Source organism: Anomaloglossus baeobatrachus, chromosome 7 (genome assembly GCF_048569485.1).
Source record: "Anomaloglossus baeobatrachus isolate aAnoBae1 chromosome 7, aAnoBae1.hap1, whole genome shotgun sequence".
In the NCBI taxonomy this organism is placed as follows: Eukaryota; Metazoa; Chordata; class Amphibia; order Anura; family Aromobatidae; genus Anomaloglossus; species Anomaloglossus baeobatrachus.
The window spans coordinates 19,111,535-19,128,074 of record NC_134359.1 but is presented as its reverse complement, the minus strand read 5'-3'; the positions used below and the strand labels follow the sequence as shown (position 1 = coordinate 19,128,074).

Below are 16,540 nucleotides of genomic sequence, written 5' to 3'. Positions count from 1 at the left end.
CCCACGGCTCACCTCAGTAGAGGCCTGACAGGTGGAGGACTCCTGCGGTTTTTTTTGGTTTTTTTTTAGGCCAAAAACGCTGCTCTTTGTGGTCAAAAAAAGAAAGATGCAGCGTGCGCACATAGCCTTACATTGTGTCTGCAGTCGCGGACCCTCAGCTGTGAGGAGTCTGGGTTTTCTGCGGTCGGTCGTCGTCCAGGCCGGGCGGTCGCAGCTTCTCGCTCTTCACCTTTTCTTACATTTTGTCTTTTATACTTTTTTTTTTTTCCTCTTGTTTTTAGATTCTACAGAAATGTTGAAAGCCGTTCTCCTGATCGGGGGCCCTCAGAAGGGTGAGTGCTTCATGTCCCCTGTAGTGTACTGCACCCCCATCACTTGCAGGGTGTGTCGACTTCTGCAACCATTTCACCCATGCATTGAAAATCAAACAATGAAGCCGCTCTATAAATGGTCCTGATGAAAAGTCCCTGAGCGTTTTGTGTATACAGCTCTGTGCACTCCAGTGTGTAACCATGGAAACGTCATCTTCTGCTGTAGACTCTTCTTTTTCTGCCCCAGACAGGTGTGGGGTATGGCACGACTGCAGGATCTGACTACACAGGAGCTTGTTTGTAGTCTGTAGTCATGGAGACACATTGGGCTGCATACACAAAACGGTAGAAACCTTTTTAATCAGGACTTACTAGCAAAGTTACTGAATTTTTTTTTTTCTTTTTTCTGATTCACAACTGTCTTATGACAGACAGTGCCTGGAGGGTCCGGTTATTTTTGGGGACAGACGCTAGGACCCTCATTGATTTTTAAGGCCGGTTTCACACATCCGGCATTTCCCCCACTGCTTTGCTGGATACGTCACACTCCAGTCCAGTGTATACAGTACAATGGCATCGCGGCATGCTCCGGTCACATGCTCCGGTCACATGACAGCATGTGACCGGAGCTTGCCGCGATGCCATTGTACTGTATACACTGTAATGGAGTGTGACGTATCCAGCAAAGCGGGGAAATGCCGGATGTGTGAAATCGGTCTAAGAATACTGTCCGAAGTTAGTAGTGCGCTAGTGTTTATGGGGAGGTCTCTTCTCTTGTTTTGCAGGTACCAGGTTTCGGCCTCTATCTTTTGAGGTTCCCAAGCCCCTGTTCCCCGTTGCCGGAGTCCCCATGTTACAGCATCACATCGAGGCGTGCAGCAAGGTAAGATCTGCAGGACGGGCGCAGTCTGCGCCGCTCACTATGGCATTCGGAGGCAGGCGGCACTGATGATGTCACTTCTGCCCGGACTGGTGAGGTCACGTGTGCACTTTCTGTGGATCGTGCATACAGACACCACGTGATCATTGAGCTGCACTGGATGAACCCTTTAGAGGTTTTCTAGGATTTCACATCTATGGATTAACCTGACGTTTGGTCACCGGTGTGTGACAGGTCGGGCTGGGGAGCGTCACTGCTGGGCGCACCGTCGTACCGTCCTCTTACATATGGCTGTGTCTGGTCGGGCTGGGGATCGTCACTGCTGGGCGCACCGTCGTACCGTCCTCTCACATATGGCGGTGTCTGGTCGGGCTGGGGAGCGTCACTGCTGGGCGCACCATCGTACCGTCCTCTTACATATGGCTGTGTCTGGTCGGGCTGGGGATCGTCACTGCTGGGCGCACCGTCGTACTGTCCTCTTACATATGGCTGTGTCTGGTCGGGCTGGGGAATGTCACTGCTGGGTGCACCGTCGTACCGTCCTCTTACATATGGCTGTGTCTGGTCGGGCTGGGGAATGTCACTGCTGGGCGCACCATCGTACCGTCCTCTTACATATGGCTGTGTCTGGTCGGGCTGGGGAATGTCACTGCTGGGTGCACCGTCGTACCGTCCTCTTACATATGGCTGTGTCTGGTCGGGCTGGGGAATGTCACTGCTGGGCGCACCGTCGTACCGTCCTCTTACATATGGCTGTGTCTGGTCGGGCTGGGGAATATCACTGCTGGGCGCACCGTCGTACCGTCCTCTTACATATGGCTGTGTCTGGTCGGGCTGGGGAATGTCACTGCTGGGCGCACCGTCCTCTTACATATGGCTGTGTCTGGTCGGGCTGGGGAATGTCACTGCTGGGCGTACCGTCCTCTTACATATGGCTGTGTCTGGTCGGGCTGGGGAGCGTCACTGCTGGGCGCACCGTCGTACCGTCCTCTTACATATGGCTGTGTCTGGTCGGGCTGGGGAGCGTCACTGCTGGGCGCACCGTCATACCGTCCTCTTACATATGGCTGTGTCTGGTCGGGCTGGGGAATATCACTGCTGGGCGCACCGTCGTACCGTCCTCTTACATATGGCTGTGTCTGGTCGGGCTGGGGATCGTCACTGCTGGGTGCACCGTCGTACCGTCCTCTCACATATGGCTGTGTCTGGTCGGGCTGGGGAGAGTCACTGCTGGGTGCACCGTCGTACCGTCCTCTTACATATGGCTGTGTCTGGTTGGGCTGGGGAGAGTCACTGCTGGGTGCACCGTCGTACCGTCCTCTCACATATGGCTGTGTCTGGTCGGGCTGGGGATTGTCACTGCTGGGTGCACCGTCGTACCGTCCTCTCACATATGGCTGTGTCTGGTCGGGCTGGGGATCGTCACTGCTGGGCGCACCGTCGTACCGTCCTCTTACATATGGCTGTGTCTGGTCGGGCTGGGGATCATCACTGCTGGGCGCACCGTCGTACCGTCCTCTTACATACGGCTGTGTCTGGTCGGGCTGGGGAGCGTCACTGCTGGGCGCACCGTCGTACCGTCCTCTTACATACGGCTGTGTCTGGTCGGGCTGGGGAGCGTCACTGCTGGGCGCACCGTCGTACCGTCCTCTTACATATGGCTGTGTCTGGTCGGGCTGGGGAATATCACTGCTGGGCGCACCGTCGTACCGTCCTCTTACATATGGCTGTGTCTGGTCGGGCTGGGGAGCGTCACTGCTGGGCGCACCGTCGTTCCGTCCTCTCACATATGGCTGTGTCTGGTCGGGCTGGGGAGCGTCACTGCTGGGCGCACCGTCGTACCGTCCTCTTACATATGGCTGTGTCTGGTCGGGCTGGGGAGCGTCACTGCTGGGTGCACCGTCGTACCGTCCTCTTACATATGGCTGTGTCTGGTCGGGCTGGGGAATGTCACTGCTGGGTGCACCGTCGTACCTTCCTCTTACATATGGCTGTGTCTGGTCGGGCTGGGGAGAGTCACTGCTGGGCGTACCGTCCTCTTACATATGGCTGTGTCTGGTCGGGCTGGGGATCGTCACTGCTGGGCGTACCGTCCTCTCACATATGGCTGTGTCTGGTCGGGCTGGGGAGCGTCACTGCTGGGCGCACCGTCGTACCGTCCTCTTACATATGGCTGTGTCTGGTCGGGCTGGGGAGCGTCACTGCTGGGCGCACCGTCATACCGTCCTCTTACATATGGCTGTGTCTGGTCGGGCTGGGGAATATCACTGCTGGGCGCACCGTCGTACCGTCCTCTTACATATGGCTGTGTCTGGTCGGGCTGGGGATCGTCACTGCTGGGTGCACCGTCGTACCGTCCTCTCACATATGGCTGTGTCTGGTCGGGCTGGGGAGAGTCACTGCTGGGTGCACCGTCGTACCGTCCTCTTACATATGGCTGTGTCTGGTCGGGCTGGGGAGAGTCACTGCTGGGTGCACCGTCGTACCGTCCTCTCACATATGGCTGTGTCTGGTCGGGCTGGGGATTGTCACTGCTGGGTGCACCGTCGTACCGTCCTCTCACATATGGCTGTGTCTGGTCGGGCTGGCGATCGTCACTGCTGGGCGCACCGTCGTACCGTCCTCTTACATATGGCTGTGTCTGGTCGGGCTGGGGATCGTCACTGCTGGGTGCACCGTCGTACCGTCCTCTCACATATGGCTGTGTCTGGTCGGGCTGGGGAGAGTCACTGCTGGGTGCACCGTCGTACCGTCCTCTTACATATGGCTGTGTCTGGTCGGGCTGGGGAGAGTCACTGCTGGGTGCACCGTCGTACCGTCCTCTCACATATGGCTGTGTCTGGTCGGGCTGGGGATTGTCACTGCTGGGTGCACCGTCGTACCGTCCTCTCACATATGGCTGTGTCTGGTCGGGCTGGCGATCGTCACTGCTGGGCGCACCGTCGTACCGTCCTCTTACATATGGCTGTGTCTGGTCGGGCTGGGGATCATCACTGCTGGGCGCACCGTCGTACCGTCCTCTTACATACGGCTGTGTCTGGTCGGGCTGGGGAGCGTCACTGCTGGGCGCACCGTCGTACCGTCCTCTTACATACGGCTGTGTCTGGTCGGGCTGGGGAGCGTCACTGCTGGGCGCACCGTCGTACCGTCCTCTTACATATGGCTGTGTCTGGTCGGGCTGGGGATCGTCACTGCTGGGCGCACCGTCGTACCGTCCTCTTACATATGGCTGTGTCTGGTCGGGCTGGGGAACATCACTGCTGGGCGCACCGTCGTACCGTCCTCTTACATATGGCTGTGTCTGGTCGGGCTGGGGAGCGTCACTGCTGGGCGCACCGTCGTACCGTCCTCTCACATATGGCTGTGTCTGGTCGGGCTGGGGAGCGTCACTGCTGGGCGCACCGTCGTACCGTCCTCTTACATATGGCTGTGTCTGGTCGGGCTGGGGAGCGTCACTGCTGGGCGCACCGTCGTACCGTCCTCTTACATATGGCTGTGTCTGGTCGGGCTGGGGATCGTCACTGCTGGGCGCACCGTCGTACCGTCCTCTCACATATGGCTGTGTCTGGTCGGGCTGGGGAGCGTCACTGCTGGGCGTACCGTCCTCTCACATATGGCTGTGTCTGGTCGGGCTGGGGAGCGTCACTGCTGGGCGCACCGTCGTACCGTCCTCTCACATATGGCTGTGTCTGGTCGGGCTGGGGAGCGTCACTGCTGGGCGTACCGTCCTCTTACATATGGCTGTGTCTGGTCGGGCTGGGGAATGTCACTGCTGGGCGCACCGTCGTACCGTCCTCTTACATATGGCTGTGTCTGGTCGGGCTGGGGATCGTCACTGCTGGGTGCACCGTCGTACCGTCCTCTTACATATGGCTGTGTCTGGTCGGGCTGGGGATCGTCACTGCTGGGCGCACCGTCGTACCGTCCTCTTACATATGGCTGTGTCTGGTCGGGCTGGGGATCGTCACTGCTGGGTGCACCGTCGTACCGTCCTTTTACATATGGCTGTGTCTGGTCGGGCTGGGGAATATCACTGCTGGGCGCACCGTCGTACCGTCCTTTTACATATGGCTGTGTCTGGTCGGGCTGGGGATCGTCACTGCTGGGCGCACCGTCGTACCGTCCTCTTACATATGGCTGTGTCTGGTCGGGCTGGGGAGAGTCACTGCTGGGCGCACCGTCGTACCGTCCTCTTACATATGGCTGTGTCTGGTCGGGCTGGGGAATATCACTGCTGGGCGCACCGTCGTACCGTCCTCTTACATATGGCTGTGTCTGGTTGGGCTGGGGAGAGTCACTGCTGGGCGCACCGTCGTACCGTCCTCTTACATATGGCTGTGTCTGGTCGGGCTGGGGATCGTCACTGCTGGGCGCACCGTCGTACCGTCCTCTTACATATGGCTGTGTCTGGTCGGGCTGGGGATCGTCACTGCTGGGTGCACCGTCGTACTGTCCTTTTACATATGGCTGTGTCTGGTCGGGCTGGGGAGAGTCACTGCTGGGCGCACCGTCGTACCGTCCTCTTACATATGGCTGTGTCTGGTCGGGCTGGGGATCGTCACTGCTGGGTGCACCGTCGTACCGTCCTTTTACATATGGCTGTGTCTGGTCGGGCTGGGGAATATCACTGCTGGGCGCACCGTCGTACCGTCCTTTTACATATGGCTGTGTCTGGTCGGGCTGGGGATCGTCACTGCTGGGCGCACCGTCGTACCGTCCTCTTACATATGGCTGTGTCTGGTCGGGCTGGGGAGAGTCACTGCTGGGCGCACCGTCGTACCGTCCTCTTACATATGGCTGTGTCTGGTCGGGCTGGGGAATATCACTGCTGGGCGCACCGTCGTACCGTCCTCTTACATATGGCTGTGTCTGGTTGGGCTGGGGAGAGTCACTGCTGGGCGCACCGTCGTACCGTCCTCTTACATATGGCTGTGTCTGGTCGGGCTGGGGATCGTCACTGCTGGGCGCACCGTCGTACCGTCCTCTTACATATGGCTGTGTCTGGTCGGGCTGGGGATCGTCACTGCTGGGTGCACCGTCGTACTGTCCTTTTACATATGGCTGTGTCTGGTCGGGCTGGGGAGAGTCACTGCTGGGCGCACCGTCGTACCGTCCTCTTACATATGGCTGTGTCTGGTCGGGCTGGGGATCGTCACTGCTGGGCGCACCGTCGTACCGTCCTCTTACATATGGCTGTGTCTGGTCGGGCTGGGGATCGTCACTGCTGGGTGCACCGTCGTACCGTCCTTTTACATATGGCTGTGTCTGGTCGGGCTGGGGAATATCACTGCTGGGCGCACCGTCGTACCGTCCTCTTACATATGGCTGTGTCTGGTCGGGCTGGGGATCGTCACTGCTGGGCGCACCGTCGTACCGTCCTCTTACATATGGCTGTGTCTGGTCGGGCTGGGGATCGTCACTGCTGGGCGCACCGTCATACCTTCCTCTTACATATGGCTGTGTCTGGTCGGGCTGGGGAGCGTCACTGCTGGGCGCACCGTCGTACCGTCCTTTTACATATGGCTGTGTCTGGTCGGGCTGGGGAATATCACTGCTGGGCGCACCGTCGTATCGTCCTTTTACATATGGCTGTGTCTGGTCGGGCTGGGGATCGTCACTGCTGGGCGCACCGTCCTCTTACATATGGCTGTGTCTGGTCGGGCTGGGGAATATCACTGCTGGGCGCACCGTTGTACCGTCCTCTTACATATGGCTGTGTCTGGTCGGGCTGGGGAGCGTCACTGCTGGGCGCACCGTCGTACCGTCCTTTTACATATGGCTGTGTCTGGTCGGGCTGGGGAATATCACTGCTGGGCGCACCGTCGTACCGTCCTCTTACATATGGCTGTGTCTGGTCGGGCTGGGGAATATCACTGCTGGGCGCACCGTTGTACCGTCCTCTCACATATGGCTGTGTCTGGTCGGGCTGGGGAATATCACTGCTGGGCGCACCGTCGTACCGTCCTCTCACATATGACTGTGTCTGGTCGGGCCGTGTTATTGCAGATGTGTATGTTTTTCACTGCAGTATTTCAGAAAAGGCAAACTCTGAAAACCGTCTGGGCCGGTGTCTCTGGTGGTCTGAGGCTGATAACTGCGCAGAGACCTGTCTGTCCAGGGCAGGGGTGGGCAAGTAATTTTCCCAAGGGGCCACTCGAGAGACGGGGACTGCTGTGGAGGCCGAACCAAAAAGCTGAAATTATTAATATTAATTGTATCACTTAATGTTGCGCAGAATGCATGCTGATGCCCCCCACATAGCCCCTCTGTATACAGCGCGAGCAGCCACACACAGGAAACCTCTCCAGATACCGGTTTCGGTACCGGTCCATGGCGCTCTGCTCCGACGTCCAGTGCACGGCCCTCCCTTCATACAGCAGACGCCTCATTATGACATCATTGCGTCTGATGACCTCACATGCTGATTGTAGAGGAACCCGGCCTTCCCTCCTCCACCGATGTATTCACCGCTATCCTCGTGATGCAGATGGCGGTGACATCGGGCTGCGGGCGGGAGGTGGAGGGCAGAGTGTCGCCTCCACTGGTTTCACTCCTCTTGGGGTTAGACTGTAACAGTCAGAGGGTCACCTGCGGGCTGCACTTCTCCCCACCTCGATACCCTAGACCAGGGCTGGGCAAAGACGCCGGGGCCCAGCTTATTGGCCTTGGCATCAGTCATGTCGTCCCCGGCTGACTTTTCAATTTATATATTCTCTAAAATGCCAGATGGTAAAATAGACAACTGCAATAACACGTCCGGAAATGTGCAGCGGGAATCAGCTGAAAGCTTCACATTAATGTCACTGACTTGCATGGAGCTGCACTACCAGGCACAGTCACATGGGTATAGGTGGCGCTGTTGTAGAGCACTACCCTGTTATACAGTGTCTTATCAGTGTCAGGTCTGGAAATCTTGGCTCTGTACAGACTCGTTCTGCTCTTTCCCTGATGAGTAACAAGGCAGGAACAATACACCCGAGGGCCTGGAGGTAAAGTGATGCAGAGACTTCACCTGTGTGGCTCCGTTGTACCCCTGCACTATAACCCTACTGGTAGTGACCCCTGCGCCGCACCCTTCCTGTCTTACAGGTGCCCAACCTGAAGGAAATCTTACTTATCGGATTTTATCAGCCCAATGAGGCCCTGAGCCGCTTCCTCGTCACAGCGCAGCAAGAGTTCAAAGTCGCCATCAGGTGAGACGATGGGCGGAAATGAGTGCAGCAGATACAGAGGATGCGGGGGGCTGGGGGAGCTGAGATGGTGGAGGAGGAAGCAGAATTTTGAATGCAGCTCTGGATGTGAGTGAAGCATGGTTTGACTTTTTGTACTGTGTTAGTTTGAGGAGTGGCGTTATATGGTATAGAGATCACACAGTCCTGTCCTCTCGGCAGATATCTGCAGGAATTCTCAGCCCTGGGCACTGGAGGGGGCATCTATCACTTCCGGGACCAGATCCTCTCTGGGGGGCCACAGGCGTTCTTTGTGATGAATGCAGATGTTTGCTGCGAGTTTCCTCTGCACCAGATGCTGGAGTTCCAGAAGCAACATGAAGAGACGCACCGATACATCATGCTGGGAACCACGGTAAGTGATGGACAGCGCATGCATCGCCGGCCAATCGCCCAGCCTGACGGACAGCTGCAGCTTGTGCTGAGCGGCGTGAGATCTCAGCAGGGAGGAGGGACACTGAGGGGCTGTCAGTCCGGCTAGGTGGGGATTTCTGACATGGGGTTTCACAGCAAGTACACCGGCCCCATCAGGTATGGGAGGTTTATTTAATAATGCATGCAGCCTTTATAGTCACAGAATCTCTGAGGGGTTCAAGATCTCTGCTTGCTGGACACCCTCTTGTTGCTATCTACGGACTGATCATCTTTCCTGGTATATTGAGCTGTAAGATGCCAGGATGGTTTTCAGCTTCTGGATGTACACCAGATGGAATTCATTTACTGGCAGCAAGCAGAGATCTTATATTGGTGCCGAACTGCAGGATAAAAGCGCTACAAAGAAATCCTTTTTCTTATGCTCTGATTAAAGGTGTCGGCCATTTTTGTTGCCAAATTTTGACACATTTCTATCTGCTTTGAATGCCTGCGCAGTGGTTGTATAATAATAATAATTAATTTATTCATTTATATAGCGCTATTAATTCCATAGCACTTTACATACATTGTGAGCCCCAATGGGGACAGTGTTACCAATCTAGATTCCCTATGAGTATGTTTTTGGAGTGTGGGAGGAAACCGGAGAACCCGGAGGAAACCCACGCAAACACGGGGAGAACATACAAACTCCTTGCAGATGGTGTCCTTGGTGGGAATTGAACCCAGGACCCCAGCGCTGCAAGACTGCAGTGCTAACCACTGAGCCACTACAAGACTGCAGTGCTAACCACTGAGCCACTACAAGACTGCAGTGCTAACCACTGAGCCACTACAAGACTGCAGTGCTAACCACTGAGCCACTACAAGACTGCAGTGCTAACCACTGAGCCACCACAAGACTGAAGTGCTAACCACCGAGCCGCCCGTGTATGAGTGAATCACTCGCCGCCGCCACCATCTTTATTGCTGAGGACAAGACATTGCCACCATCTATGTTTACTTCACAAAGCGGCAGGCAGCCGAGCGGTAGGGTGCGATATTATGGTCACTCGGGTCAGAAGATGGCGGTTTTGGGCATTGTAGGAAGTGGCAGATCCCTTTAAGCCTTATTTGCATATTTTTGCTTTCATTAAGGGCAATGATCACAGCTATCTACTGCGTATAATTAAGTACAGTTTCCTGTTTGCAGGCGAATAGGACTCAGTCTCTGAATTACGGCTGCATCGTGGCGAAAGCGGAAACCCAGGAGGTAATGTGGTGACGCTAGTAAGATATCGTGGGGTAATGGGGTGATTTCACGATGTGATCTTGGGTGAAGGAGCATATTCCCTGCAAATAAGAGGATCACCCAGTCCTGGAAGCCAGTGTTTGGGGACGGCAATCTGAGCCCAAAATCCAAAATGATTGCAGCCTCCTGCAGCTGCCACCAGATGGCGCTCCCAGCTCCTGTGCACATTGGGCTCCCCCTAGTGGTGACAGGCAGAGTCTCTCTCCATGGATTTTGTCTTCGGCAGGTTCTGCATTATGTGGAGAAGCCGAGTACGTTTGTCAGCGACATCATCAACTGCGGCATCTATCTCTTCTCGCCTTCCATATTCCAGCACATCGCCGAGGTTTTCCAGCGCAACCAGCAGGACGTGCAGCTGTGAGTCGCCCCCTCCTCTCGGGCATGGACACCCCCTCATCCCCTCTCTTCCGATGCTACGGTGTCTCCTTATTTTAGTTATCATTTCCTCATGTACACTCATTCATTCATTCATTCTTCTTTTTTTCCCCTCCTCTTCCTCTGTGCCTTGTGCTACCTGCATGTGCGGCCAGTTGTTCCTCCTGCATCAGGTGAGTGCTGTGTGTGGCACCGGCACATGGCATGGGCACCGCGGTGATGGCACTGTAGACGCACCTCATCTACGCACTCATCACCACCACTTCTTCTGCACCTCCTCCTCTTCCTCTTGTGTCGTTCATCTCTGACCTTTAAAGGGAATGTTTCTGCCAGAAATTGACACGACCTCTAGTTTTTGTCAGGCTTATTTGTTTAAGAAATTAGAGGGAACTTGTCAAGAGATTTTTTTTTTTCCTTTGCAAGCAATGCATTACATGACCTGCCCAGGGCAGAGGCAAGCGATTGCTGCATTAAAGTCTGTCTCTGCGGATGAGGCAGAAACCCTGCGCATGCGCAGCTGCCTAATACTTCTGGTACATGAGTAATTATACGCGGAGATTTGCACAACGCACCAATGAAGCAGGACAAATACAAATACTGCCCATACATTGCTATGCAGTTAAGCTAGTTCTTAAAGGGGCTATCCAGGATTACAATAACAGAAATAGCACCACTCCTGTATGCAGGTGGTGTCTGGTATTGCAGCTCAGCTCCACCCGTAGTGACAGACATGAAACTGGCCACGAGAGCTGGGTTTCTACTGATCTAATTGCCACGCCAGCCTCCATGGAGGCTCCTGATCACCCTGCTAGTGATGCTGCACCTATGGTGCCTGCTGCACACTCTCAGTATAATGTGCTGTTTGCACACAGAGCCAGCAGGTGGCAGCACTGAGATGTCAGGTGCTGCCAGAAAGCAGTGAACTCCTGAATGCTGCAAATATGGTGGAAGAAATGAACCTTGTATTACTTTGTGTTGCAGTGAGGAGAACTCGAGCTGGCAGCGGACGGAGGTGATCCGGCTGGAGCAGGATATCTTCACCGCGCTGGCCGGACGGGGGCAGCTGTATGTCTACAAGACCGACGGCTTCTGGAGTCAGATAAAGTCTGCGGGGTGAGTGTGCGCGGGCTGGGTGAGTGTGCACCGCTGCACAGGACAGAGCGCAGACACTGAGCGCTCATCTCACCTGTGTATTGTATCCTCGTCCTCCAGCTCTGCTATTTATGCCAGCCGCCTGTATCTGGACCAGTATCACATAACGCATCCCGAGAGACTGGCACACAACCAGGAGGGGGCGCCCATCATCCTGGGTACGGACTCACATTGTCTTTTTTTTTTTTTTTTATCTGCCGCGTGTTGAAACCCCTCCAGCCCCCTCCACTGCTGGCATCGTATACGGGGTTTATATATTCCTGACACTCCATAATAAGTATATCCTCTAAGGCTTCTTTACGTGTTTTTTTTTATTTCCCTGCAGGAAATGTGTACGTTCATCCCACAGCCAATGTGGATTCAACCGCGGTGGTGAGTAATTGTATCTGGCAAGATGAGCGCTCTACAAGGGGTTATTTACCAAGTTCACTATTGTCTCCATGGCCACAGACTACAAACAAACCCTGTGTAGTCTGCAGTTTTCACTCCGGTCCCTTCTCCTTAAACCAGTTGTCTCCTTTCATAGAACTTTCTGCCATAGAAGCAAAAAAAAAAAAAAAGAAAATTCTTATCAGGTTTAGCACCGGCTTTACATGGCCGCATCTGTAACATGACCGCTGCGGCCAAACTAATTGGGGCAACAGGGTAGAGACTGTGCTGAATCCGGGAAGAGTGAAAGATGAAAGGAGTTCTATTACTGAGGCCTAAAACACACTTCCGCAAAAAAAACGTACGTGTCTCACGGTCCGTTTTTCGGGACTGTGTTCCGTTTTTAGGGGCGTTTCTCCGGTACGTATGGCATCCGTGTGATGGCGTATGCGAGCCGTGTGTGCGTGTGGAATGTCCGTATTGACATAAAATACGTACGTGTGCTGTCCGTTTATAAAGGCCCGCATTCTTACCCAATTAACGTTGTTAATCATTCATCATGAGATCCTGGTGTTGTGGTTTGCTTTCAATTGACCTGATAGATTGGTAACAAGTGTTTCAGATTTTGTGATTAAAAACGCACACGCACGAAACGTGCTGAACACGGACATACTCCGTGTGCGGTCCGTGCATAGACTAAAGCGGGTCCGGGCCTGCGTGCTGCCGGCCAAAAAACGGACATGTCGTCCGTGTAGAAAAGCGCACACACGTACTTACCACACGGACACACGTTCCGTGTGATTTTATGTGCGTGTGCCATCTACCATTGAATAACATGTGTCTCCGGTACATGCAAATACGTACCGCACACGTACAAAAAAAACGGATGTGTGTTGCGGGTCTGAAAGATGGCGGTCTGGGCTAATACCTGCACGATTAGACTTAACGGGGTTTGTTTTTAGTACTCTGCACCTATGGAGACACCTAGGACTGCAGAAGTGCTGTATACACAGATTTATTTTTTAATTATTGCGATTTGCAAAAGTTTTTGATACAGATTAGATTTTGATAACTATAATATAACTACACTGTTGGTACATGTAGAAAAAACAAAAAGCAGCACCAAATGTGCACTTCAGCACTAAACATTCCAAACTGTACTTATTTTAAAAAATTTTTGAGATTTTTGGCAAAAAATTGCAATTTCTTGAGCTGCTTCGCCACGTCACGGCAAATCTCATTTGAAGCAGTCCTACACTAAAATATTTTTATAAAATGTGCCATACGGCCTCACATATGAATAGTAGAACTGCTCTTAGCAGCACTCACCTGGTCTATTTCAATCCCGTACCCATGACTGAGTCATGGCTGTGGGCGGGACAGGTCCAAGCAAATGCTGCATGAAGTAAATAGCCTATTTTGTGATTAAAAACGCACACGCACGAAACGTGCTGAACACGGACATACTCCGTGTGCGGTCCGTGCATAGACTAAAGCGGGTCCGGGCCTGCGTGCTGCCGGCCAAAAAACGGACATGTCGTCCGTGTAGAAAAGCGCACACACGTACTTACCACACGGACACACGTTCCGTGTGATTTTATGTGCGTGTGCCATCTACCATTGAATAACATGGGTCTCCGTGTCTCCGGTACGTGCAAATACGTACCGCACACGTACAAAAAAAACGGATGTGTGTTGCGGGTCTGAAAGATGGCGGTCTGGGCTAATACCTGCACGATTAGACTTAACGGGGTTTGTTTTTAGTACTCTGCACCTATGGAGACACCTAGGACTGCAGAAGTGCTGTATACACAGATTTATTTTTTAATTATTGCGATTTGCAAAAGTTTTTGATACAGATTAGATTTTGATAACTATAATATAACTACACTGTTGGTACATGTGTAACACATATTAAAATTAGTACAATCTTTGTTTCTTTTCTCCACTTGCCAGCTGGGTCCCAATGTGTCCATTGGTATGGGGGTGACAATCGGAGCCGGCGTCCGGGTGCGAGAATCTATCATTTTACATGGCGCCGTGCTGCAGGTAAGAAGCGGCGTCCGGCACGCCCCGAGAGCCGCACACCACCGCCTCACACTCTCTCGCTGGTTTGCTCTGTAGGATCACAGCTGCGTCTTAAACACCATAGTCGGCTGGGACAGCAGCATTGGCCGATGGGCTCGGGTGGAAGGGACACCCAGTGACCCCAATCCAAACGACCCTTACTCCAAAATAGACAGCGAAACCCTGTTCCGGGAAGGGAAGCTCACGCCTTCAATCACAATTCTGGGTAAGAAACTGATTAGAAATAAGAGATGGAAATTATTAATGGGGTCTCATTCTTCTCCGCAGCGTTCTACTGGCTCTAACGACGGACCCAGACCTGCTCTTCTAAGGGGTACTTTGCACGCTGCGACGTCACTAGCCGATGCTTGCGATGCCGAGCGCGATAGTCCCCGCCCTCGTCGCAGATGCGATATCTGCTGTAGCGAACATTATCGCCTCGGCAACTTCAGACGCACTTACCTGCCCTGTGATGTCGCTCTGGCCGGCGACCCACCTCCTTCCTAAGGGGGCGGGTCGTGCGGCGTCACAGCGACGTCACACGGCAGGTGGCCAATAGAAGTGGAGGGGCGGAGATGAGCGGGACGTAAACATCCCGCCCACCTCCTTCCTTCCTTCCGCATAGCCGGTGGAGGCAGGTGAGGAGATGTTTCTCGCTCCCGCGGCTTCATACACAGCGATGTGTGCTGCCGCAGGAACGAGGAACAACATCGTATTACCTATTGGTGCGACATTATGAAAATGACCGACGCTGCACAGATCGCCGGTTTACGACGCTTTTGCGATCGTTTATCGGCGCATCTAGGCTTTACACGTTGCGACGCCGTTACCGGCGCCGGATGTGCGTCACTTTCGATTTGACCCTGACAATATCGCAACGTGCAAAGTACCCCTTAGATTGCAGGCGCTTTAACCCGCATGACAAACATTTATAACACTTGTTCTCATAGTTTTATCTCCATAAGGATCAATATATGTTTGCATGAAAGTATAACAAAGCCCTTGTGGGGGAGGGAGGTATGAGTCTCCATCCAGATCAATGTCCACATCTACCCACATGTATAGGATTGTGGCTGATTTAGATCTGAGCCTAGTTTGATTCACTACAATCTGCATTTTCTGAAAGTCAAGTTTTCTTTGTAGTTTTGTATCCGGTGAGGGCGGCTGGCCGGGGGGACAACACTCGTCATAGTTGTATCCATTGTGTTCTGCATATTCTGACCCTTCTGCTTTCTCCGCAGGATGTAACGTCTCCATCCCTGCAGAAGTCGTAATCTTAAACTCCATCGTCCTCCCACACAAGGAGCTGAGTCGCAGCTTTAAGAATCAGATTATCCTGTAGTTTGGGGACATTGAGCTGCGCTCAGGGCATGGACTCATCTCTGTGTACGGCGGCTCCTCCAGCAAACAAGGATCTGAGGTCCAGGTCATCGCTGTAGATTCTGCTGCGGGGAAAAAAAAATGGCCTTGGAGCAGCCGGAGATCAGACATCGTCCTCCTTTCAGGCAGAGGGATCGGAGCAGAGACAGGACTAAACCCTGGCGGCCGCGTGCTGCAGCCCTCCGCCCCGGGGTGTGATTTCACTGTTATTTATATCACACATCCAGAACGTCTGCGGCCAGAGACACCGTCATCCCATCTCTGGTCATAAATTTATTAAAAGTTACATTGGGAGAAGTAATTTGTTCACTTTTTGTAAAATTTGTGTATTCTCTGCACAAAGATACATACGTCCATATTCATTCTTCTTAACCAGTGATTATTAAGGTTATTTAATCACAAAAATATTAAATTGGTGCATTTTCAGAATGTTCAGCTGCTACAAAAGAAAAGGGAGGGTACTGTGTGCTCCAATTAAGGCTAGTTTCACACTTGCGTTGAACGGCTTGCGTTGTGTGATGGATGCGTTGCATATAATGGCACAACGGATCGTACAAAAGAACAAAAAGCTTTTATTTTTTTTCTTTATTTTTTACAGTTTTAACGGCAGCAGACTATTGTGAACGATCAGCTGATCACCCTCAGCTCAGCTGATCGCTCTCGCATGCCGGCGGCCGGGCGCTCAGCTGATCGCTCTCGCATGCCGGCGGCCGGGCGCTCAGCTGATCGCTCTCGCATGCCGGCGGCCGGGCGCTCAGCTGATCGCTCTCGCATGCCGGCGGCCGGGCGCTCAGCTGATCGCTCTCGCATGCCGGCGGCCGGGCGCTCAGCTGATCGCTCTCGCATGCCGGGCGCTCAGCTGAACATTCTGCCACCAAGAGACAAAATAAAATTTTGTGATTTTTAAAAAAAAAAAAAAAAAAGCATGTGCAGTGAAAAAGAGGATTCTGCCGCTCAAAAAAACGTTACATGCTGCGTTCCTTCCGGCGGACGCAATGCAGCGTCGGCCAGCGGAAGCAACGCAGGTACTTTTGGTACAATCAGTCATCCATACAAGTCTATGGGAAACAGCGGAATCCGTTAACGGATTCTGCTGTTTTCCAAAAAGGCGGAT

At 53.5% G+C, this 16,540-nt stretch overlaps 1 protein-coding gene across 2 annotated transcripts; it reads left to right on the top strand.

Annotated features, from left to right (window-relative positions):
* The first annotated feature begins 279 nt into the window (after positions 1-279).
* GMPPA (GDP-mannose pyrophosphorylase A) lies at positions 280-15,723 on the top strand. 2 transcript variants are annotated; one of them, XM_075318791.1, is made up of 13 exons: positions 280-332; positions 1,097-1,194; positions 8,281-8,384; positions 8,583-8,775; positions 9,985-10,044; positions 10,310-10,440; positions 10,614-10,631; positions 11,440-11,571; positions 11,671-11,768; positions 11,936-11,982; positions 13,936-14,028; positions 14,104-14,272; positions 15,288-15,723. In XM_075318791.1, the coding sequence occupies exons 1-13, from the start codon at positions 293-295 to the stop codon at positions 15,386-15,388; spliced, it is 1,284 nt and encodes a 427-aa protein (XP_075174906.1). In that variant the 5' UTR covers positions 280-292; the 3' UTR covers positions 15,389-15,723. The 2 variants fall into 2 exon arrangements, with proteins under 2 accessions (XP_075174906.1, XP_075174907.1); XM_075318792.1 differs by lacking the exon at positions 10,614-10,631.
* Positions 15,724-16,540: the final 817 nt, after the last annotated feature.